This window comes from Centropristis striata, chromosome 5 (assembly GCF_030273125.1).
Source record: "Centropristis striata isolate RG_2023a ecotype Rhode Island chromosome 5, C.striata_1.0, whole genome shotgun sequence".
Taxonomy (NCBI): Eukaryota; Metazoa; Chordata; class Actinopteri; order Perciformes; family Serranidae; genus Centropristis; species Centropristis striata.
In genome coordinates, this window is record NC_081521.1 from 29,502,789 (window position 1) to 29,527,338 (window position 24,550).

A 24,550-nucleotide genomic window follows, 5' to 3' on the forward strand; every position below is an offset into this window, starting at 1 on the left:
AGAAGTCAAAATTAGGATTTTCTTTTTAAATTAGGGGCATATGTGTGCATCACTTTTATTGTCTTTGAGTCATTTTTCTATCACACAATATTAGTCTTTGGATACTTGGTACTACTATTTTTTTTTCTCTCCAAAACAGTAACCCCATGTGCCCAAAGACAAGACATATTATGACAAGAAAACTGACGGTTTGACTGATTTTGATGTTTTTTGTTTGTTTTTTCACATTTTGCTTCAACAAACCGAGAGAAATTTCTATTTAACAATTCAGTAAGAGTTTCTATGACACCCATAACACATTATAATCTGCTTAGGATCATAGTGTATTATAATTATCATAGTTGTAATACATATCACAATTTTATGATGTATTATAACCGCTGTTTTAATGCATTATAATGTGAATATAGGGTTAGGTAAAAAGGGTTAGGCTTATCGTATGTTCCATGTTTATAATGCATTATAGACCATGGCAGAAACAATGTCAGCAATTAATAAGTATTACGATATTTGACCTTTTGAGTCATTATCAATTAAATATCAATTATTGTTGTAAGGTGCTTATGACTGAAATTTACAGTGCTATAAGCAGATTAAAATATTTATAATTTGTCATAGACGTGGGCAAGTGTTACCAAATTCCTATAATAAGTGTTTTTCTGTAATTTAGATTACTACTAAAAATAAATAAATAAATAAATGCATACTGTAGGACACTGAGGATTATGGCAGTGGTTTTGTCTTGTGCTCACTGTTGTACTTGATTAAATTCGGGTCTCACCATCATTTTAACACAAAAGAAACATTTTAGACGTCGACAGACAGTCAGCACAAAAGTCATACAACAAGAAAATTAAGAACATTGTGTCTCCTCCTGACAAAGGGGCCTTCTTTTTTTTTTTCTTCCAGCAAAATATGAACCTTCCCTGTACGCCTTGAGTTGGGTGTCTTGTGATCATGCCAACAGTCCAGTGCGAGGCAGTCCAAAACAGATGAAGGCAGCAAGAAAGAGCAAGTATAAAAAGAGACAAAAAGTGTTTAGTAAGAGATCTGTGCCTTGTTATTTTTCTTTGGAACATTTGTCACTGCTCGTGTGACTTGTGCAAACTGTTTGTATTCCACCTGAGATCAGAGAAAGTGTCACCAGAGTGTTCCATTTGTTGCTAAATGAGGCCAAAGGCGAAGCTTGCCATGTGTAAGCACTGTCTCACCTGTGTGCAGTGTAGCCACAACAAGCCTGCTTGTTTAGAGCACAAACACCAGCGCACTCACACTGCTCCAGTGTTTACCTGTAAACAGCACAGACATCACGGGGTAATGGTGACTGGTCGCGACGTCTGAATCTGTCCACGTCCAGCCTCATCTCCACAAACTGCCAGTGTAACTGCGCTGTTTTCACAAAGCTTAAATCCTTAACACTGTCACTGCTGTACGAATTAAAGCAGTCACTATGTTTTTCTGTGAGCGGAGGGGGGTGAAATCACGAGTCTACCAATGTGAGATGATTTTGGTGAGGAGGTGATAATCACAAGACTGAGAACAGATAAACATGATAATGATGTCTCTGGAAATGTTTAAAAATACTGGCTAGTGTGTCAGCCTGTTTATAATAAATACCACCAGAAGCAGCACCAGCTGTGAAATTATCCCGTTTAACAATTAATATTTCAAACAGAAAGACGCTTTTTTAAAATGGCTCTGAATATTTACTCCTTTCTGGGAAACCAACTACATTTTGCATTAATTCCTTGGTGTTATGAGATGCGCAAGTGAAATAAATCCACTTTGGCACAAACAAATCCTAAATAAATGGCAAGAACAGCTACTTAGGCTACAACCTTTACTTTTACCTCCTTTTTCTCCAAACAGACAGTTCAACAAAATATCATGAGACAAACAAGTGTCTAATTACAGGTGCAGCAGGTGGTTTTATGGATAGATGATGAGTAATAATAAAACATCTGTTTATTCATTGAGAAGCTGCTGTATCACTGAGTCAATCTGAACTGATTGTCAAGGGGCTTCTTTAAGTCTTAAAACAGAAAAATGAGGGAACATTTTGTCCTAAAAAAGGAAAATGCAGATGGAAGTACAGTATTTTTGATGTAATTACTGCGAAATTTCATACTGTACATTATATTCTAATAACTAATGCAGAACCCAACTTTTATTGAGGAATTCATGAATTAATGCATTAAAATTCACATTTCACTGAGCATATGGCTCAAAATTGTCATTTAATGGCTCTTAGAGTTTCCCATTAAATGTGAAAACCATGTTCCTCCTTTAACAACAAAGGTTCACTGTCCATCTGCCAACATCCCACAGAAAACAGCCAGACACTGTATGGCTCTTAAAACATGTAATGCTTCATGACTGCTGGGGATACGGGTGAGATGATGCACAAGATATATTTGTCTGTGTCTTTCTCTGAAAAGCTCTAAACTCTTCAAAGAAGACACCATTTTTTTGCAGTTCAGAAAATATGAATAAAACTAAGTATTTTTATTGGATTATAGATGGCAAAAGGGACAGTACATGAGAGGCAGCTACAGCTCTGGTACAGTTTTGCAGCAGTTCTCTGAGACTTGTAGCTCATTGTTTAGCTGTTGCCGCTGTATGAACTCTGAGGTTTCCTCAAGGATCTGCCCTGGGATGTGGAAGTCAGCTGGCGTGTTCTGCTGAACAGCTGATTCCTGAAGGCCCTCAGTCTCTGGCTCCTCTGGGCTGGCTCTGCTGTGAGAGTTGCAGGGCTCCAGATTGCATCCTGTGCCCTGAAGGAACTGCAAGAAGTTCTCCTCAATAGAGGCCTCGCGGCTGGGCAGCTGCTCCCCTTCACCGGGCCCAGCCCGCTTGAAGAAGCAAGCCAGGTGGCGGCCCAGCTCCTCGCGAATCTGCCGGTTCAGGCAACCGTAGAAGAAGGGGTTGGAGGTGAAGCAGAAATAGCCAATCCATGTGACCACATCCTCCAGCTGGGCCAGCGAGGTGGGGGAGGTAGACGCCACGGCCGAGTAGAGATGGAAGGAGAAATATGGCAGCCAGCAGCAGAGGAACTGGCCTCCCACTGCCACCAGGACCACCGCAGCCTTCCCGCCACTGAAGGTCCTCTGAGGGGTAGTGCGGGCGCCAGTTCCGAGGCTGGCCGCCATGGTGGAGTGGCTGCTGATGGACTCGGACCGTTGTCGTGGCGTGTCCATCCAAGTGGGGAGGGGGCCGTGCTGCATGGCTGCTACCCTCGCCACCTTGAACATGTTGCAGTAGACCACCAGGATGATCAGCATGGGGCACAGAAAGTAGATGAACGTAAAGAAGACCATGAAAAGCAGCCGAGTGGTCCTGCCTCCCGTCCAGTGGAGGGAGCAGTGTCTCTGGCCGTGAACCAGGACCGAAGATGTCCCCACACCCTGGTTCCCCTGGAGCAGCCGGCCCAGGAGAGGCAGCACAGACATGACAACAGCTTTAATCCAGATCCCCACTAGTACCATCACCACCACCCCCACTGTCATCTTCACCTCATGACGCATGGGGTGGACGATGTAGTAGTAGCGCTCCACATTGATGGCACAGATGGTGAGGATGGCCGCACTAACTAGACACACGCTCAGGCAGAGGTAGCTCCGACACAGCGCCTCGTCCACCAGGATTCGGTCTGACAGCATCCCCAGAGGCATCAACACCAGCGCGGCCAGCAGGTCCACCAGACACAGGTGGAACACGAAGGCAAACTTGCGCAGCTGCGGCGTTTTGGTGATGACAATCATCACGGCCAAGTTCCCCACCACTGCCAGCACATCGATGATGATCATAGCACACAGCGCCAAGGACTGGTTCAGGTCAACCCCACCTCGGATGCCCCCGACAGGCCGGGTCACGTTAGAGATGTTCGGGTGCAGTGAGCCTGGAAATGCGGGGAGAGAAGTGTTCCAAGAGGGGCTCGGTGTGACAGGACGCTCCATGAGAGGATGGGATAAGGAGGAGAGAGTCCGCTGAATTTCACGGGCCCATCACCCATCCTCCCCTGTCATAGGGTGTCACTGAAAAGCTCAGGCGGTGGCGTCTGTAATAGCAGCTGGAGCTGTACAGGCCCTGAACCCCGGTAGACTTTAGCCTGGAGCTCTGCAGACGATCACAGCAGTTTTTTTTGTTACTCAATTCCTTGTAACTTTTAGTGAAGCCGTCCTTCTCTCCCCAATATGACCTTCAGACGGAAAGATCTGAAACAAAAGAGAAAGCACTCTTTAGAAGTAGGCTCAAGTGAAGCTTTTGTGTTAGTTTTCAAAAAATGCTCATGATGCATTATTTCATGATATAACACGGCATTATAAGCTGTAAGTAGGTCACTAAATTATGAAAAAAACTACATTTAAGAACTTTTTTTAAAATAATATGTTTTTAACACTTTATTTATAGATTTTTTTCAGTTTACAGACAATGCCTCAACAATAACTCAAGATACAGTTATAGATAGAAACATAGACAATTAAGGATAATATTTGATCAAAACTTGGTAGATTTTTCATCCCAAAACCACAAAAATACAAATAATTCCCTAAAAACCATAAATCCAATCTGTTAATGCAAATACTGACAAGATAGATAAAAGTCAATCCAATAACTGTCACTTTTATCAAAACGCAGAAAATGGCTTTAAATATAGTCTTTTGCCAAACACAACTCTTTCTGTTGCTGTGATCCTGTGAGTCGTGAAGCTGTCAGACTTGATGCACTCTGCACTCACTTGTAGCCCGGGTCATAACTTACTACACATTTGACATCTGCATCCTCAGATGTGTGTTTCGAGGGCAGCCGGTGCCTCAGGGAGAAGCTAAAAGCGCAGAGTGGACCATATGTCCCCCTTTAACAGAATCAAGAAGCAAACTGGATGAGCGAATAAACTGCAAAACTCAGCATTACAGAGCTCCCTGCTGTCTGAAGTGATGGGAGGAGGAGATCGATAAACACTCTTCATATTATTACGATCATGACATCAGAAATAGAAAATGTTACCTTTTCTATGCTTTTCTCATTTATGGGAAACCACGTTTTGAAAGACAGTATAATGCATCTCATTAGATACTAAAATCTAAAGCACCTCCAGCAGTGAGTACAAGTGTTTGTGTGGCCGGTGGAGTAGATGTGGAGAGGCCCTGCGCTGTGTTTACTGTCATAACCTCACCTGGACACAACCCCACACACTGTAAAAGCTGTGGAGCGAGCACTCAGGCTTTGGTACATTTCCATATGCTGCACACCTGCATGTGCAAGTTTTCCATTTCACAAGTGTGACAGGCTTCATCCCTGCAAGGCGCCTGTTGTTTTCCTGCCTGTGTACGCACATCGATCACGTCAGTCAGCTGACAGACGCAGGCGTACGTAGGTGGCCTTTGGTGAAAAGGTCAAACGGTTACAGTCACCTTCAGTTTAATAAAAAAACAAAAACAATGAACAACATCACACCTGCGTTGTAGGGAGAACTGTGGAGCAGCCTTCATAGGAATCTAATCAGCATTGATTATTTTATTGCTCTCTGGTGTCACGGGTCACTTGTGCTCCAAGGACCACCAAAATTAAAATTATTTCTGCAAACTGAAGTGGGATGTTTAAGTCCTTTAAAGGACTTTTTTATAAACAAAAAAAAAATCCAAATTATAAATCTGCCTGTTGGTTGATTTCATAAAGCCTCATCAACCACACAAACTATTTAAGCAATAAAAGGGAAAATATATATACTTGATGGCTTACATGCAGCTCATTCTCCCATTGATTATATTGGAATCAATGTGAGAAGTACCATTTAGAGTCAGACTCTGCCTGAAGCTCCAAAAAAATTCACACAAAGCTAGAATTTAAGGTTGCAGCAGCTGCCTCCTGGAAACCATATGACCCAATAATATGCACATGACACGGTGTTTACTGCAGGGAGAAAACTAGCCTGTTGTTCAAGTGTCCCTTTGCTTCCAAAACACTTTTGCTCCTCAGCAGCAACATGCAAGTAGCAGGCAGTCAGAAGTTAAAATTATTATTATTATTATTATTAATAATAATAATAATTATATATATATATATATATATATATATATATATATATATATATATATATATATATATATATACACACATAATGTTGTCATTTTACAGTTATACACAAAGATAATGTGAGGTGTGATATGAATAACTAAAACACTGGCTCATCATCTTTTCCTCTTCCAGCATCCTAACTTCCATACATTAAAACACACACACTCCACTATCAGGGCAGGTGTGTGTGAAGATAAGTCGGTGACATACCTCAGTCTGGAGAGGGCTGCTTCCTCCTGTGCAGGTTCACAGTCTACTGAAGGAGAGCTGACCTGTTTCGCTTTCTCTCCCCCACACACACAGCAAACACACACTGACACACCACGTCACAGAGAGAGAGAAAGAGAGAGAGAGAGAGAGAGAGAGAGAGGGGGGCTCCTGTGTCTCCTCCTCACCTGGCCCCTTTCATCTCGTCATCACCTCCCACCCAACCAAGCTGACCGCCCCCCTCTCCATCCCTTCAGGCACACACCTCCCTCCCCTCAGCTCTCTTCTCGCCAGGTCTTCGATTCAGAAGGGAGGAAAAATTGAGGAGAGGGGTTCCTGTCTTCCAGCCTGTGATGCACAAAGAGTGCACACACACGCACACACTTTCACACACACATGTACTGTCTCCGGCACGCGCCCAGGGCAACTGCAGAGCCGTGCAGAGCAGACAGGCAGGCGGCGGGTGGTGGGCAGGCAGCACCCAGCCTCCCTGCTCTCCACTGGGTCTTAGTGCCTTACTTTCTCTGACTCCTCATGGAGGGATGGCTCTGCTCCTCAGCCCCTCTAACTGATCTCACTGCAGGTCACATCAGGTCCCATTAACAGGCGCAAAAGTTGCCAATAATAAGGAGAGAAAATCAGCTTTATCCTCCTGGATCAGCATCTGATTCTCTGTCTCTTTATGCTCAAGATCTCCCTCCATGCACAATCCGGCAAAAGCCCTCTCACGAGGCTGGATTATTGATTTGCAGAGAGGAAAAGAATCCCAGTGGTTAATGTTAATGAGCTCAGATTAACATTTACAAAAGCCCAGCCCACACAACATACATATTATACTTACTGAACTGTTTCCTGCCCTGAGGAATGACTTTGTTTACCACTAAAATGACAAATCCAACGGATTGCGCAATTCAGATCCCAGTAATATCTTAACTCCAGTTGAATTTATATAGATGAATATTATATCAGGTAGACTGTCAGACAGCACACAAGCAAGAACAAGTGCACAACCGGCAAAAGGCATAAAAACCTCAATAAGGGAGATGAAACAATTAGTTGATAAAATTATTTGTTGATTGACAGAAAACTGATCAGAACCGTTGCAGCAGTGGCGGTTCTAGACTATTTAAATGTGGGGTCAGGTTGCAGACACATGCAAAAGTGTGACACACTACTACCACAAGAACAATCCCCAGAGGTTTGTTTCTCCAAAAGAAAACCACCCTCCCCCTTATGAATGCCATTGTGTTACAGTTGTTTGGTCAAGTAAAAGAAGCAATTGTTTGTGTTTTGCATCAAACAAACTTGTTTTTTGGAAAAATACTTAATCAATGTTGTAAATTAGTTGGTTGGAGCGCCTGGCAAGAGTCATAAAAACATCAGATCATAAGGCTTTCGGTGGGACTGAAAGAATCAAGCTCAAGAGCTGTTTGCTATTCATTTCAGATACATAGGTGAATAATACCTGACTCCATTCATGTATGCATACCATACATACTTACGGGATAACAAGAAAAGCTAATAATAAGAATAAGAATAGACTAAATTAAATGCAACATAAAGTGCTTTTTCATATGGATATAAGGTGATATAAATGTATGAATAAATCAGAAAATAAGATAGAAAATAAAACACACTTGATAGAAATAGTAAAAACACAATAAAAAAATTTGATTAAAAAAGAAAATGTATATCGCACAAGATGGGAAATAAAACACACAGAATAATGATAATGGTAAAAAAAAATAAAACAATATTACAATATACAACTACTTCCAACTAAATAACACATAAGAAAATGAAAAACAACCTCATAAAGCAAGGTTTTCCACAGACTAACAATGTGTAGGCTGCAGCTGTAGAGCTTATTACGCCTACTCTTCTTATAATACACCACCTATTTGGCATCAAAAGTCAAACCAAACAAAAATATCTAATGTTAGGTAATGTTTGGATTGTATTGTTTGAATAAGAGACAAGATATGAGGTAGTTTGGGAGCTTTTTAAGTGAAAGCATGGATTGAATTTCTCCTGTGTTTTTCCTTTAAATGTTGTTATGTTTGGTATCTCATTATCTTGAGTATTTTATTTTTGGATCAAACCGTTGTAAACAGGTTGCTGCAGCCTCTGGTTGTGTCCTCTGTTGTTGTCTCTGTGATTCATACTTTTAGTATTCATGCCAAATGAGAAGATTTAATAACACAAGAAAACCATTTTATGTTTGGAGGTGGCTGATGTATCTATCATATCATCTTTTTACTGTATTTTACTGTGTATATACTGTTTGTTATCCAGCCTACAGTGCATGGGATTTATTTTAAGGTTTTCTTGTCTAAATTGACACTCTGAATTATGTTTATTCCTCCCTCACAATTTGCATGAATGGACTGTCCCACACATCAGTTTGTGACATTTCTCTTTCATGCTGTGTATTTCCTGAGGGATTCATTCATCAGCGGTGCGGCTCCACAAGCACTGATTAGTTTATGAGTCATTGCCTCTTGTTGCTGATAAATCAATTGGTAAATTGAACACATTTATTAGTTATCAATCCAAGTGGTGTTTTACTGGTTAACCAAGGTTACCTGACACAAACCTGCTGCTGCTGCTGCTGCTGCTGTTTTTTGGGTGGATTTTGCAGCAGGGACAGTTTGATGATCACACTGTGTGCTGCTGAGATGCTGCGGTCGCTCATATGATCTGTAGGGAGAAGAAGACAGTGTCAGATATTCATTTATTGTATTTTAGCAGTAAACTGTGAAAAGGCAACTCATGATAATTAATGCCCGGAGAGTTTTTTGATGTATAATGTTTCCAAGATGTGATGCTAGAGATACTGCTGAGGCGTTTGAAGAAGGAGATGGAGTATAGAGGAGTCTTTGTTTGTGTTTGTTAATGCTCCACTTTCCAACTTCTATGTATTGTGTGTGTGTGTGTGTGTGTGTGTGTGTGTGTCCTGTGACTGCGCTCGTGTCTGAGGTGTTGAATAAAGACAGAAATAGCAGATACTTGCTCATGCCAGCAGCACCAATCACAGGGGAGGGAAATACAATGGTTTCCATGGCAACCCTGACTTACCCCCCCTTCCTCCCCTCTTCGCCCTCCTCCACCTGCACCACCTCCACCCCCCCTCCTCCTCCCACAGCAGATAAAGAAAGTGCATAAATACACACGCTGCATGCACCAGCAGCAGTCAGGAGGAGCGTTTAATGTTTTGCAACCATGTTGGGTCAGTGATTATTCTCAGCTTCTATTTTTCCCGATTTAACAGAGCACAGGTGGGCTGATTCATGCTCAATTACAGCTGCTGATCTAATATTGTTCACAACCGTCATCTCAGATCTCATCAGTAGGGGGAGCTCTCACATTTAACATGTAACTGCAACAGAAAACATCCTTCTTATCAACCACATTAACAAAGCTCAGTGCTGGAAAGTACATTTGCTCAAGTATGATAATAAAGTTAACATTTGAGTATTTCTATTTTCTCACGCTTAAGACTTCTACTCCAGCAGTGGCGGAAGAAGTATTCAGATCCCTTAAATAAGTTAAAAGTACTAATACCACACTGTGAAATTACTCTATTACACGTAAAATTCCTGCATTCAAAACTTACTTACAAAAAGTACAAAAGTGTCAGCATCAAAATGTACTTAAATTATCAAAAGTAAAAGTACTCGTTATGCAGAATGGACCCACTGAGATTGTTTTTATATTTTCTAAATATATTATTGGGTTATAATAGATGCATTTATTTCAGCAGCATTTTACTGTTGTTCAGGTAGAGCTCATTTTAACTACTTAATATACTGTTATGAGGTTTGTAAAAATTCATTATCATTTTAAATTGATTGTATTTATTCATGTTAAATCTCAAGCTGAAAAGTAACTGAAGCTGGCAGCTAAATGTAGAGGAGTAAAAAGTACAATATTTGCCCCTAAAATGTAGAGAAGTAGAGAAATAAAGTTACATATGTGGAAATACTCAAGTAAAGTTAAACTTAAATACAATACTTGTAAAAGTACTTAGTTACATTCCATCACTGTACTCCACTACATGTTGGAGGCTGATATTGTACTTTTTACTTCACTTAATTTATCTGACAGCTTTATTTACAGACTACTTTGTAGTTTCAGACAATACAGTTAATAAATAAATTGATATTATATCAATAAGGCTTTATCCTCACAAGCCGCACAGCAGTATGTAAAGTAACATATACAATATATTTATAGAAATAAATTAAAATTAGATCCATATTTACCAGATGCAACATTAAAGTGCTGAACTCATAAATGCACCAATAATCATAATTCAATATTATAATGTGTTTTATTGTTAAATGGGCCATACGGCATAATCAGTACGTTCACTCAAGTAACAGGGTTTTTCTACAGTGTGGTAGCTGGACTTAGCTAACAGCTTACTTAGCTGTGTCATCATCAGGACCATTAAATGTGTGTTTCACACTGAAATTCTAGGCCTCATTCGAGCACACACACTGCGAGCTAAAGGCTTGTAATGCTAGAAATATGGCAATCAAATGACAAGTATTTTTTAAAAGATGAATCTGTCTGAGGCAAAGGGTAGAAAAGCAATATAGGACTGATAAAACCAAAAAAGGATTTGTTTTTTTCAGTTCAGCAGTTTGACGTAGGATGCAGTGGAGCAAGAAGAGATTATGTTTGGGCTGACGTCAAACGCCCAGGGATGATTTGATCTGAAAAAACAATTTAGCATTATTTCATACAGAGCTGAGTTGTTCCACTCACAGCTTTGTTGCCCCCTGGAAGGGTGCATATTACTTTTTTATACCCATATTATGTATTGCTTATATATATAGTGGTATTTAAGCTTTTACATCATCCTCTTTGATGCCCAGTAGTCAATACATTTATGAAGCATGTGGGTAGCCAGTATCTGACCAGAGTTAAATCAGCTTTGCTCCTGTTTTATCCTCCCACGCTGCCCCAGAGAACAACATCCACCTGGAGGGTCACATCAGACTGATTACTAACACCCCATCATCATGCACCGCAGCAGACGGAGGAGGCCATACACTCTTATATGAGCTGATAAAACCCTCACAGCGACATTGTGCGTCCTCAAATATCACAGCTATACTGTTAATCACAAATTATGCTACATTTTTATTCAAATAGTTGAGCTGCGAGGGATATTTCAGTGATCCAAAATAGATTTGTTAGGGTGTGTTTAGTCTGTTTAACCCCACAGTGATGGGGAGAAAGAGTGTCACCAAATGTTGATCTACATGCTCCACTAACTCCTTTAGAGTTATTAGAGCATGAAGATCTTCACATATTTAATCCCGCCTGGTTTTAAACAAACTGTGGAAATGACAGCTGAACATTTCAAACACATTAAACAGATTTATCTAAAGGAAAACATATTATACAGCAAATTTTTGAGTTTTAAGAGGACACTGTGTGACTGAAATCAACCTTTTTAGAGGTAACTTTAACAATAAAGATGATAGGTATAATTTGGGATGTCTTGCTGGGAGTCCTGGGACAGTCAGAGAATACACTATCCAGTGATTGTAACTGGTTTCATTTCCCAATGCATCGGAGTCCAAACAGACACAATTAGCTCTCTCTGTTGGCTCCAGGTTGGCACTGTCATCCTCTGCACACACTGAGTCACTGATGAGTGCCGACGCTCCGGGCCGATGTCTGTCTGGGGACGCATAATAACACCGAACCTCAGAGAAGGAGCCAAGACTGTAATAAAAATAAAAATAACTGAAGGTAATCTGGCCTCTTGTAGGCATCTACACCATCTTTTTCATATCACTGTTATAATATGTTAAGCCAGATTCTTTTCTTTTTCAACCTTTTTTTTTCTTGACAGATTTGTAGTGATCCAAGTTAACTTTATTACTGACTGGAAAAACACAACGCACTGCCTCATGCCCACAGATGCTCGATGACTCTTTTCAGTGTCACACTTTTTATTGTGAGAACATTATGACTCTTCTTCCACTTACTTCACTTACTTATTCACTTACCCACTGTGACTAGTTTCATGTCACTGGACTGATTCATTTGTTAATTTCTGATTATTATTAAAAAAAAGAAAAAAGTGTCTTTTTTAGCATTGGAGGAAGAAATACGTAATATCTTTCAGTGAAAAAGTAAAGTAAAAGCAGCAATTCTACAGTGTAAAAAATACTCTAAATGATCCCTAGAGAGGTAAAAATACTAATGGTGCAGAATGGAACTTTTCAGAATAATTCATTTTATATTGAATTATAATTATTGATGCATTGTGTTATGCAATCGCTTTAATGTTGCAGGTGATAAAAGTTATTTTATATCATTCTGATTAATTTGTTAATTTCTGATTATTGTAAAAAAAAAAAAAAAGTGTCTTCTCAGAAGTAGAGAAAGGAGTATTCCAGTCTTTTAGTGAAAGAGGAGTTAATGTACCAATAATAAAGTGCAAAACATTTTTTTTTTTTTTTTTTACAAATTGATACAAGGATACAAATACAAAATCCTGTATTCAATTAAGTATAAGCATCAAAATAAGCTTTAAGTGACAAAGGTAAAGGTACTTATTGTGCGGAATGGCCCTTTTCTAGAATAATATATTTTATATTGAATTACAATTATTGATTTATTGTGTTACGTAATCACTTTAATGTTGCAGGTGGTAAAGGTTATTTTATATAATTCATGGCAGTGGCATAACCTATAATAATTATTCAGATTATTTATACAAGATTTCTATAAACTAAGTAACTAAAGCTTAAAAATACATGTAAGAAGTAAAAAGCAATATTTGCCTTTAGAGTAGCATAAAAAATTCACTTTAAATTTATTTTTATGTTAAATCTTGTCTTGAAAAATAACTAAGGCTGGCGGCTAAATGTAGTAGAGTAGAAGTATAAAGTTACATAAAATGGAAGTATTCTAATAACATACAAGTTCCTCAAAATTATACTTAAGTACAGTACTTGAGTAAATATACTTTTCGACCACTCCTTTTAGTAAAAGTATATACTGAAGGACTGAATATTCCAGAGGTAGCAGTGTCCATGAATAAGAACATTCAGCAGTATTTGTGGTACAGGGATGAGAGATGTCCTTGGTTGAGTCACAAATGGCCTACAGGGGTTCTGCTGCTTACGCTGCGGCATGCGACAACCTTCATCTGAGAGAGGGACACACAGCTCAGAATGACTCGAATGGACCAGAAATACAGGAGGGAACAGGATGGCATGAACATCTGCAAAATTGAACTCAATCCAATACTTCAGATTTGGCAGGAGAACAGGGCTAGGGTTAGGGTTTCCCAGTCAGGAATTCATTTTTCTACTATTCATTATACACCACATGAATGCAGCACAATGCTCTATATTGCAATGTTAAAAAAATTGAGTATTCATCCCGTGATTTGGATCCACTCCAAAATGTAAAGGGTTCTTCCTCATTCCAGGATACATCCTTCCTTCTGTAATCCTGCTGACAAACAGACAAACAAACATATAATCCCCCATTAAACTTAAATTTACAGATTTTTTTTGTTGTTGCAGCGATTAAAAAGAAAGTATTTGTACATACACATAGAAAAGTGAATGTGTCCTTTGCATTTAACCCATCCTTTAGACACCAGTGAACACGCCACACTAAGGAGCTGTTCACGGGGAACAGTGGGGTTCGGAAATCGAACTGGTGTGTGTGCTGGTAGGTAGATTGTATGTTACTTTTGGACAGATCAATCCAAGATGTTTCTCTATTTCCAGTCTTTATGCTAAGCTAAGCTATCTGTCTCTATCATTATATCAGCTGTCAGTATTCTCATCAAACTCTCTGCAAGAAAGTGAATAAGAGTTTTTCCAAAATGTTGAACTCATCACACTCTTCTCTCTCTCAGTACCGAGCAGCAAATTAATGTTAATATAGAATTTTACTGTTAATCCTTCATGCAGTAACAAAACCTGTGAATGTAGACCTTTATTTCTGCAACAACCTCCTGTGAGCACAACAGACAACATTCCAAGGATGTCCCACAGCCGCAGTGTAATTTTCAGTGCAGTCAGTCAGTTGATGAATGGCTGTATCATCAAGCAGCACCAAGGCCGAGGCCCTCACAGCCCCTCCCCTCCCCTCATCATACATCACAAGTCTCTCCTTCACTGATGAGGACGGCACATTTGCATTCACATTCATGACCCTCTTTCCCTTCCTCGCTCACATCAGGAAGCCTGAACTCAGCAGTAGTAGATGTAACATCAATACCCACCATAAATAAGAGAACTGAGAGCCATTAAATGAAGTGCATTTCCTGTCAGTGAGCATCTGTACAGTGGAATCCAGATGTATTTTCACTTAGCCCACCTTTCACTCTTTGCTATATCCAGTTTCACATTATGGGAGTGGGTGTAATCTGCAACTTTTTATTTTTCATAAGAGGATTATTCTCTATTATTCTCTCTTCAGACAAAAGGGGAAAGTTACATAACAAATGAGATAATTCTTTGAAAAATACCTTAAGTCCCTTTATTTTGATAAGATTATTCATCATTAGTGTAACATGAAAATCCAACAAAGCGGTCGTGGTCCAAAAAATCCCTACAGTTGACGTTTGCATAAGGACTATGACCTCATCTCTCTCCCTGGCACACACAAGGTTAAGGTCAGACTGCAGGTTGATGCAGGGATGGATTAATTATTTTACAGTAGCTGCAGCGCAACGAGAACCTGTTCACACTTAGTTTTAAAATGCGTTGTGGTGATCCGAACACAAGTGGACAGTATTAAATAAATAAACTTATTTACATATATGCCCCTTTGCAATTATTTCAGTTACGGTATAAAATCAATTGTGACTAGAAAAACAGATTTTTTCAACCATTGGTGCTTTGCCACCAAAAGGACCAGCACATGGCCTGCATTGATGATGTTTTTCTTGTTATGTCGATCGCCCAGATGCATTTTAAAACCAAGCCTCAGACCCCATTTACGCTTTGTGTTAAACGCTGTCTTTGGCAATCAGAACACAAGTGGACAGATGAGACACATCGCCGTCTCTTCTTCCAAAGCCAATCTTCTGACCCCCATCACCAGGACCAAGCACCGCACTGTTGGCGACAGTGCCTTTCCCACCGCTGCCCCAACTCTCTGGAACTCCCTCCGTACACACATCCGCAATTCAGACTCAACCCACGCCTTCAAAAATCAACTCAAAACCCACCTTTTCAAGATAGCTTACAAAACCTGCCTCCCACCACCAAACCTGAACTCATAAACTGTCATCTCTGTTTTTGTTTTCTTTATTTTGTATTTGTTTCATTGTGTTTTGTTAAACGTCTTTGAGTACATTTAAAAGTGCTATATAAATCAAATGTATTATTATATTATTATTACACTATTATTATTATTATTATTATTATTATTACCATTATTATTACATCTGTGCGTATCATGTGTCTCCATGTGTCCAGGTGAACACTGGTGTTCGGATTTCGACATCACTTCCACTAGAAGGTCAAATTGCCCCGTGGAGTGCACATTTATTAGGTCGGATAACAACAACATCTTGAGTTGCTGGTTGCTATCTTGCTAGCAATACCTTCGATGATATTAGAACAATATGAGTCACCAAGTTTTCATTGGACTGAATGTTCAGCTCAAATCAAGATTAGACATCAGGTTTCACTTACACCCCAACCATGTACTGTACATGAGTGCTCCTCTCCATATTTACAAATGTTGGCGCTCTGTCAACAAAACGATCAGCGCACGGCCTGCATTGATTACATATTTTCCTGTTACGTGCTTGTCGGGGACTTATCAGCAGTTACATTACAATATATATGTGGTCAAATGTGTCCTAGACCACCTCAGCAAGTGGTTTGAGTGATTGGATCACAATGGTGATTGTTTTTCACTTGTATTTAGCACTGGCCACTTGATCTGAAGTGTAAATGTGTTAGTGGCTCTGTGAGGATGCACAGATGTGCTTGGAGCTAAACATAATGTCTGATATCAGTGTTTAGCTCACATGTGTAGCAGGTATATTGTTTACTGTGTTTGTCATCTTACTTTAGCATGTTAGCAAGCTGACATTTACTTTGCATTCTTGACAATAACTGGAATTACATCGTTCACTCTTGTCGTGTCACATTTTTGAGGCTTAATGACATGTTAGAATTTAATTTCATTTGGTAATATAATTTCATGCAAGGCAGATAAATGATGTCAGCTCAGAGGCCACATAGTGATAAGTGGGAAAAAAAAAGTTATTGTGTGTTAATATCACACTGCACAAGCCATTCTCTATGGTTTGACAGCTGATGAAAGAGCATTACTCACTCTAACTGTCCAAATGAACATTAGGTGACAGGAATAGTCGTGCCATACATATTTATGAGAACATTACGAATGGCAGAGGTCTGCAAAAGTGACGCAACAACTTCAGTACAGTTGGTGAGCTTTTCACTCAAATACATCAAATTAAATGCAGCGGTCTTTCCTTTTATTGTAAATTCGTACTACTTTTTAATATTTTTTTTATTATAAAATAATAAAAATGTTTTACTTGTTTTGCTGATACCTTTCTTATATTTCTGGTTTATACTACTGTTTACTATTTATTGTTATTTTGCTCTCCACTTTGCTGCTGTAACTCTGGAAATTTCCCCCAAATAAAAAAAATCTTAGGGAAATCTTAATCTTAATCCATGAAGCAACTGAAAACCATCAGCACCAGAGGACTGAAGTCAGACACCAGTACACTAGAGCTCATCTTCTCTCTCCACTGCCATCTTGCTCATGTCTTCTGTGCTCATTAGAGCCAGAGAGAGCTGAGTCCTGCAGGCGGGATGTTGTGAAACACAGACAGATGCTGCACAGTTAATAATGCAGGCCAGCTGTCAGCATTCAGAAGGGTGAGAAACTGGAAATCAGCCAGGCAGCCTCCAAGCTAGTCGGGCGCTCAAAATACAGTGGTTCAACAACCGAAGACAAATTTTGACATCAGCCACAGCAGCACATGCACAAGTTTAAATATAAGAAAATATAAAAACAAACCAAAAGAAAAGCTATGTTGTATGCTTATTTGCTTTTAGATTAGAACATTGATGCCACTGTCTGATAAAAATGCTAAAATGAGCCAAACCTAATAATTATAGCCTTTCCCAAAATGTCACACTATTCACACAACTATTTATTTCTTCTGTCAGCAGTCATCAGGTGGTATGCATACACAACATGTCTGCAGGTGCAGGGCAACAACAATTCACATAAAAAGATGCAGTTTCTGACTACTCTTTTAATCTACATGATTATGAAAATGTTTTTAAAAAATAGTACTCTTTGTTATTTGTTTCCTCACAGAAAAACATCCAAATGAGTGAATGACACTTAAGCTCTATAAGACACCAAAATAAGACAAATTACACAGGGAAACTAAGTGTGACACTAGGCTAATGAAAATGTACATTCAACTCAGGATCAGCTGGTAACATCTCTTGCAAACTTGTTACAAACACGAATACTCTTCCCCAGGAAATATGCTTGTTCACATTCAGAAAAAAACCTCCAATCGTCATTTATCAATAAAAGACGAGATAAGTGTTGAGGATCCCTTTTTTCTGGCAATAATCTCCATGCTAAGTGAAAAGTGTCCCCTGTTAACTTACATTTGCTTCCTTTGGGCCATTTTGACCTTTATAACACATGATAAATTGTCTATGAATTATTTATTTTCTGTCAAATGTAGTGCCATGACAGTATGCTGTATTTTTTTTAAAAACAAAATAAAAACACTGCAAGCAGGTGGCCTGGGTTTGAATCTTACTCGGAGCACTTTCCTGCATGTCTTTTTCCTTTTAACTCTGCATCTCTCCCACTATCAATAAAGCCTTACAATGGGCAAACAATAAATAAAAACACCTTGTGTATTATACTCAATATTTTTTGTTCCAAATAATGAATAAGGAGCTTAATCTAAGCCTTCCAAATGTGATTCAAGCTTGAATAAAAAATAAAAATATTATGACTGCAATACAATATTCAGGGACTGGAAAATAAATATTGTGCTTGTGTAGATGTGTGTTCATCCAGGGGAAAGCAGATTCAAAAATACATCTTTCTTTTTGTTACAGCTGAATCAAATGTGGAAATCCATTAATGAGGTTACAGAGAGAACAGTAAAGTGCTCAGGGGCAGTGTATCTTGCCAGAATCACCGTGTTTTTGGCTGTGTTTGTGTAAGAGGAAGAGTTTTATCTGTACTTGACACAGAGCACACAGCTCTGCCATAATAACAGCAGAAAACGGATGGAATTGTAATAATGACTGTGCATTAAACCGTTGTTTCCAAGAAAACGTCCACACACTACAGAGAACAGTGGGCTGTGATTAATGGAGGCAACAGCAAGAGAAGTAGAGCTTTTTAAATCCCTTAAAGCTCGCCACAAGGCTGTTCCCAAAGCTGAAGATTATTACAGACTGACACAGGCACGAAACAAATCTGTTTAATTTACAGTACAGCGCTTGCTCTCTCGTGATCTCTGCAGCGCTGGGCCTTTTCGTCTTGATTGTGGATTAGGTTGAAGTGTGTAGGACGCTCCTGGACAGCCATTATCATGACACTGATGTCACACACAAAATCTGATCAGGCACCAGGGTTGCAGTAGCATTGTAGCTTTCTAAATGAGTCACCCAATGTTTCTGAAAGCCAAAAAACTCCACTATTTAATCACTGGGAAATGTAAAAAAAAATGAGTGGAACAGGCGAAAAAAAGTGTTCAGAGAAGCAAAACTAGCAATACTCAATGGAAAAATATTCTGTCCTGCATTCAAAGTATGAGTTTTAACACACAAAATCTAATTTGCTGCTGGGAATCTCTGAGTTGAGTCGGGTGACGTCATGAAGTATCATGGCAGTTGTTGTCCTCACAATCATTGGAGTCATTGCAGTCAAAAAGATCTTAAGACTCTTTAAATCTACAAGGAGTTTTTAACTGGTTATGAAACAATCTCAATTTAATACTGATGCCTCTACTGTATATGACTGACACAAGACTGATATTCTGCATAGGCGTGTTTTGACTGAGTACTTTCTGAGTACTTTTTGAGTGCTTTTTGAAAGTGGGTGAGTGTTTCGGAGTTCGAATGTGACAACAGACCGACGCGGGAAGCAGTGTTGCCAACATAGCAACTTTGTCGCTATATTTAGCTACTAATCAGACCTCTCTAGCGACGCTTTTAAAAAATAAAAAAAGCAGCTAGCGAGCAATCTAGCTACTTTTTCTGGTGTTATTTGAGACTTTTGGAGACGCCATCCCAAAGCACTCACAAGCAGCCTAGTCCTCCCGCAGCAGTCTCTCCCAGCTGCTGTCAGCAGAGCAGGAGCTGTTAACCCCTCAGCGTCCAGTTTGCACCAGTCTGAAAATGAATCAGGCATGTGCGAAATTGCCGCTCAGTAGCGGCTCAGTAGCGGCTCTATTTTATCCGAGGCAGGTACTTTGTAAGCCGCTACCTGAGCTGCTAACTGGTGGAGTTGGGCGGATCTTGGGCGGATCCTTTCTCCCAAGACACACCCATAGCAACTCACGAGAGGGAAAAGTACCTAATGGAAATGCGCCTCATGCCTCCAGGTTCGATTCCCTGCAAAATTGCTGGACATCAGGTAAAACTGTCAACTTGTTACACTCCTTTTCATTTTCCATTGCATCCTTTTTTCACTTGCTTCCAAAACTAATGCATTAGCACACCAGATCAAGCTCCTCACAGCACGCGGCCTTGGTGCTCATGGAAATGAAATCGCTCTTGCCCACACGGATCGCCGCAACCAATACAAAATGAAAGTTCATTGTAAGAAATGATGAACTAATAGGTCTTTTTCATGGAAGACATTTTGACATGTCACAGTATGAAAAGCTCAGATATAAATAATGAGATTAATAATGGCTGAATATATGTTACTTTATATACCTGTCTTGGTATGAATACCCTTCATTAAAAAAATGAATAAAAAAACAATAAAGCAATTCTTATATAATACACCGTCGCACATAAAGTTGGAATAATTTTTTTTTTTTTACCTCTTTCCATGAAATGATTATGACAAAGTGATTTATTCTTGACAAATAAAGTGTATATCTTCTCAAGACATTATTAATCAATCTCGTCCAAACATATCTCAATGAAAATGAAACCACAATTAACAGAGGATTGTATCTGATAGCAAAATTATTCCAACTTTATGGGCGACTGTTAACAATGTAGCCACAACAAGTCAAAATTCCTACTGTAAAAGCTGTATGTTTAACGGTAAATGTGATTTTCTTCTTCTTTTTGTCTATAAAATCAGTGTTTGCTTCTTGACACTAAACTGTGCACCACTCGAGGAGTGCTGCACTGCACATTTTGCTCGATCACTCCACCTGCTGAGTGAGTGTCCAGTGCTGGCTGGAACACGGGCGCATGGGAGAGCACCCGAGGGCGAACCTGCACCTAAATAATAGATGCATCCTCCAGCACCAAAGTAACTGACTCATTCACTTCCTCATCATACCATGCCATCAGCATCAGCAGCCATTATATAACCACCGCAAAGGCCAGTTCCAGCTTAACAGGGTCTGTCTGTCTGTCTGTCTGTCTGTCTGTCTGGAGCTGCTGCTGAATTGGCATTTTGGGCTGACATCCTACTAGTGCATTACAGAGCTTTAAATGAGGCTTGATTAGAGAGGGGACTGTTCAAAACCTGTTTATAAAATCCTCTCTCCCTTATTAAAGTCACTGCAGTGCATTCATGTGTGAGAGTCTTATGCAATCAGGGCCGTCTGGTTTTGTTTTGGCTGCCACTGTGAAGGTCAGAGTTCAGGGCGAATGAGAGGAAGTGATGCTCAGCAGCAGGGGGGGTGACCTCATCCCAGTATCTGATAATAGTCAACCAGCTAATGATGGGAATCGAGAAGGTGTGCCTGCGTGTTTTGCAAACGACGGCTAAATTTAGAAGCAGCAGCGTGTCCATTAATCAAAGAGGAGTACACTCAGTTATATTAGCAAACACACAAGTGACTTGTCTGGAAAGCAGACACACACACAAACAAAAATAGAGAATTGATTCCCCTCAGCTGACTGTGTCTTCACCATACTGACAAGGAAACTCCTCACCGTGTGCTCCATTATTCACAGCCCAGAGCTGAATAAATAAAGGCACACAGTAAACACTCCTGATCAAATGATGCAACAGGACACTTGTTTAAGAAAAGCCAAAGGACATTCCGTACAACTCTTTCTCGCTCTGCCACCCTCCCTTCTTCTCCCATCGACAATCTCCACTTTCAAACCCCGTGTCTCCTCTCGTGCTCCATCAAGGCCTGGCTGACGCCTCCCTCCATCCTGCTCTTGATGCAGTCACTTTGCTTTATGGTTTGGAGGACACTTAGTCAGTATTTCAGCAGATGTGCAGCAGCAGCAGATTTATGTTTTCAGGCACCTTAATCACTTCTCGGTTGTGGCTGCAGAGGCAAAGCCACTCAGCCTCTCAATTACACTCCCTTCCTGTATCATATAGCACTCACGCCACTATAATGTAATGTTTCCATATTTAACTCCTTGACTCGGTTTTGGAGAAAATGATCCGCCATTCAGTACAATTTGTAGAAAAGCATCCTTATTCCCTTCTGCTCTTGCAGCAGTGAATTCACAATTCAAATTGTATTACTCTGTTTCTTGTCTTGAAAATGTGTGTCTCAACATTGCACCCCCATAAAAACACTGCAGCGTGTTACTTCCTTGCATGCTTTCCTCTCAGCCTCATTACAGCACTCCACTCCAAAACGCAGATGCAATTTTCTGCCTCCCCTGGAGCACAATCATTGCCGTTTGACTGGAGAGCTGTAGAGAAGACCTCTTCGCCCAGGCTTGATGTGTCACTAGTGGCCATAGGCACAAGCACTGAGCAGTGAAAAGTGAGGGGAGGAAAAAACGAAAAAGCCAAGTGCTCAGCAAACATGACCTGAAGGTCAGCGTTTTAACCTGCCACTCTGGCTTGATGAGCTCAAATCAAAGACAGTGAGAGGGACTCCGGGTCGTGCAAGCTCTCAGTCATTTGCGAGGGATGTGAAGTCCTCTCTCCCAACTAATGGGCTCTGTGTTTGCTGCTGCACTTCTCTGTCACGCTCCTAAAATGGCCCCAGAGCATGGAGTTGTAGGAGAGGAGTCTAAGAGGCTAGTTAGAAGAGTGGGAAAAAACTGAGAAAACAGAGAAAGCTTGAGCACAGGACGTGTTGCAGGTGAAAACCAGCAGCACACACTCCCTCCTCACGACCAACAAGCCATTTCTGAATTCTTGTCTCTGCCAAAAGGAGCCAAACATTTTCAAGGCAGTGACTCACTGACTATTTAGAGTCTTTTCCTGCCTTCTCCAGGGGACTTCATCTCATTGGCCGAGTGCAGGGGCACGGCTTTCACTGCAAAGACTGAGGATCATCGTTGTTTTCCCACATAGTTAATTAGCAGAGAATCATCGGTTTCCTCTGGGAGCAGCTAGCATGCATCGACTCCTTTATCTTTGCCCTGAGGAAGGGATTAACAGGTATTAGAGACACAGACTGGGAAATACCTCCTCTTCCAATCTGTCTCTCCTTTCTTTCGTTCTCTGTTCACAATATTAATCAGAATCAGAATCTCTTTTATTGGCAAGTAAGTTTTCACATACAAGGAATTTGCTGTGGTGCATAAAAACAAACAAAGTAAAAATATATATATATAGATTAATAATTAAGCATTTCAGTCAAAAACAGCAGCTTAAATAGAAAATATTACAATATAACAGTAAAAACAATACAAATATGGTGTTATTTAAGGCAACTACAGGCAAAAACATGAATACAAATCTCCCATCACATGTCTTCTTTCAGAATAGTGGAAAGAAAACATCCAAAACAAACATGTAGATGTAGATGTATATTTTACTATATTTTCTCCATTTATGCCTGTAGATTTGTCCTTAAATCACTAAAGTTATTGTTCTATTGCAATGTGTAATACCAATAAAGTCTACACCTCGTCATGACAAGCATCGTTGGAAAGCTCCCACTCTCCTGCACAATATTATGTCTTTTAGATTTTTCAGATTGTTGTTGCGATGAATTAGATTATATTTTTTGTCTTCAAATTATCATCTCCATTAAGAATGTATCAAATCTGCTTTATATCCTAAGAAGATGGAGAAGATGAAGAAGCTGCTGGCGGGAGGTTTTGGTCCTGATGGACTACAGCCTCCTGCTGGATGGGAGTGACAACAGAACTAAATGGCATCCTCTCTTCTGTCGGACTCTACAGCGCACTTGATTGCAGATTTATTATTTCCCGGCTTTAAATAGATCCGTAATGGCTTGACAGTTTCACCTGACAGAGATAATTATGCCCAGTTATTACAGCAGAGCTTGTAACTGCATTAGTGACAGCTTTAATTAGTGCGTGAAAACAATGTGTGCCCTGCCTCTTGATTACATCCATTGTTAACGCTCACAGTGTAGGCTGACACCTGCAGTAGTGGTCCCCGCCACCCAGAGCGCACATGGCTAAAGTACGGCCTGTTGCTAAGCGATGGGAGAATAAGACGTGCCAAGATTACAAACAGCTTTGCTTTTATTGCAGCATGTGCCGTCCATGTGGGCTTTTTCTCTGAGATATGATTGTCGAATGACCTTGTTTCATCCCTGCTCTTCTGATCAAACACAAAACTGAAAGGGTTGCCATGGAAACCCAGAGCAGTCCAGACATAGGCTAAACAAAGATTACAGTTACTTTCCCCTCATCTCTCTCTCTTTCATCTCGAGACCATTCCAGCATCCGCACCTCTCAGATGTGTTGTTTTTTTCGAGCAACAGGGAAGTGATACTGACCCCTGATGAGCTAAACACCTCACTTAGCTTCAGTTACCTGCGTCAGAAACACTACAGTTTGACTGGTTTATTTAGTACTAATGCATTATTAACTGTCTTTGGTGCAAGCTGACGTAGTTGTGGTAGAATTTGGGGGTTAATTATATTATATTGCATATTATCAGTGGTGGTAGAAGTATTCAGATTCCTTACTTCAGTAAAAGTACTAATACCACACTGCAAAATTACTCCACTGCATTCAAAACTTGCTTAACCCTGCTGTTATGTTCGTTTCTCAGGAACAGCAATAATGTTCGTGGGTCAATTCCAAAAGTGTCAGAAACTAAATACAAATCCCAATAAACATTGTTTACATTTCATTAATAACTCAAT

The 24,550-nt window shown here is 40.0% G+C and overlaps 1 protein-coding gene across 1 annotated transcript; it reads right to left on the reverse strand.

The window, feature by feature from the left end:
• Nucleotides 1–2,436: 2,436 nt before the first annotated feature.
• On the reverse strand, nt 2,437–6,911 carry gpr61 (G protein-coupled receptor 61). Its single transcript, XM_059333401.1, has 2 exons — nt 6,289–6,911; nt 2,437–4,214 (listed from the first exon to the last, which is right to left on the reverse strand). The coding sequence occupies exon 2, from the start codon at nt 3,954–3,956 to the stop codon at nt 2,550–2,552; it is 1,407 nt and encodes a 468-aa protein (XP_059189384.1). The 5' UTR covers nt 3,957–4,214; nt 6,289–6,911; the 3' UTR covers nt 2,437–2,549.
• Between the last annotated feature and the right edge of the window lie 17,639 nt (nt 6,912–24,550).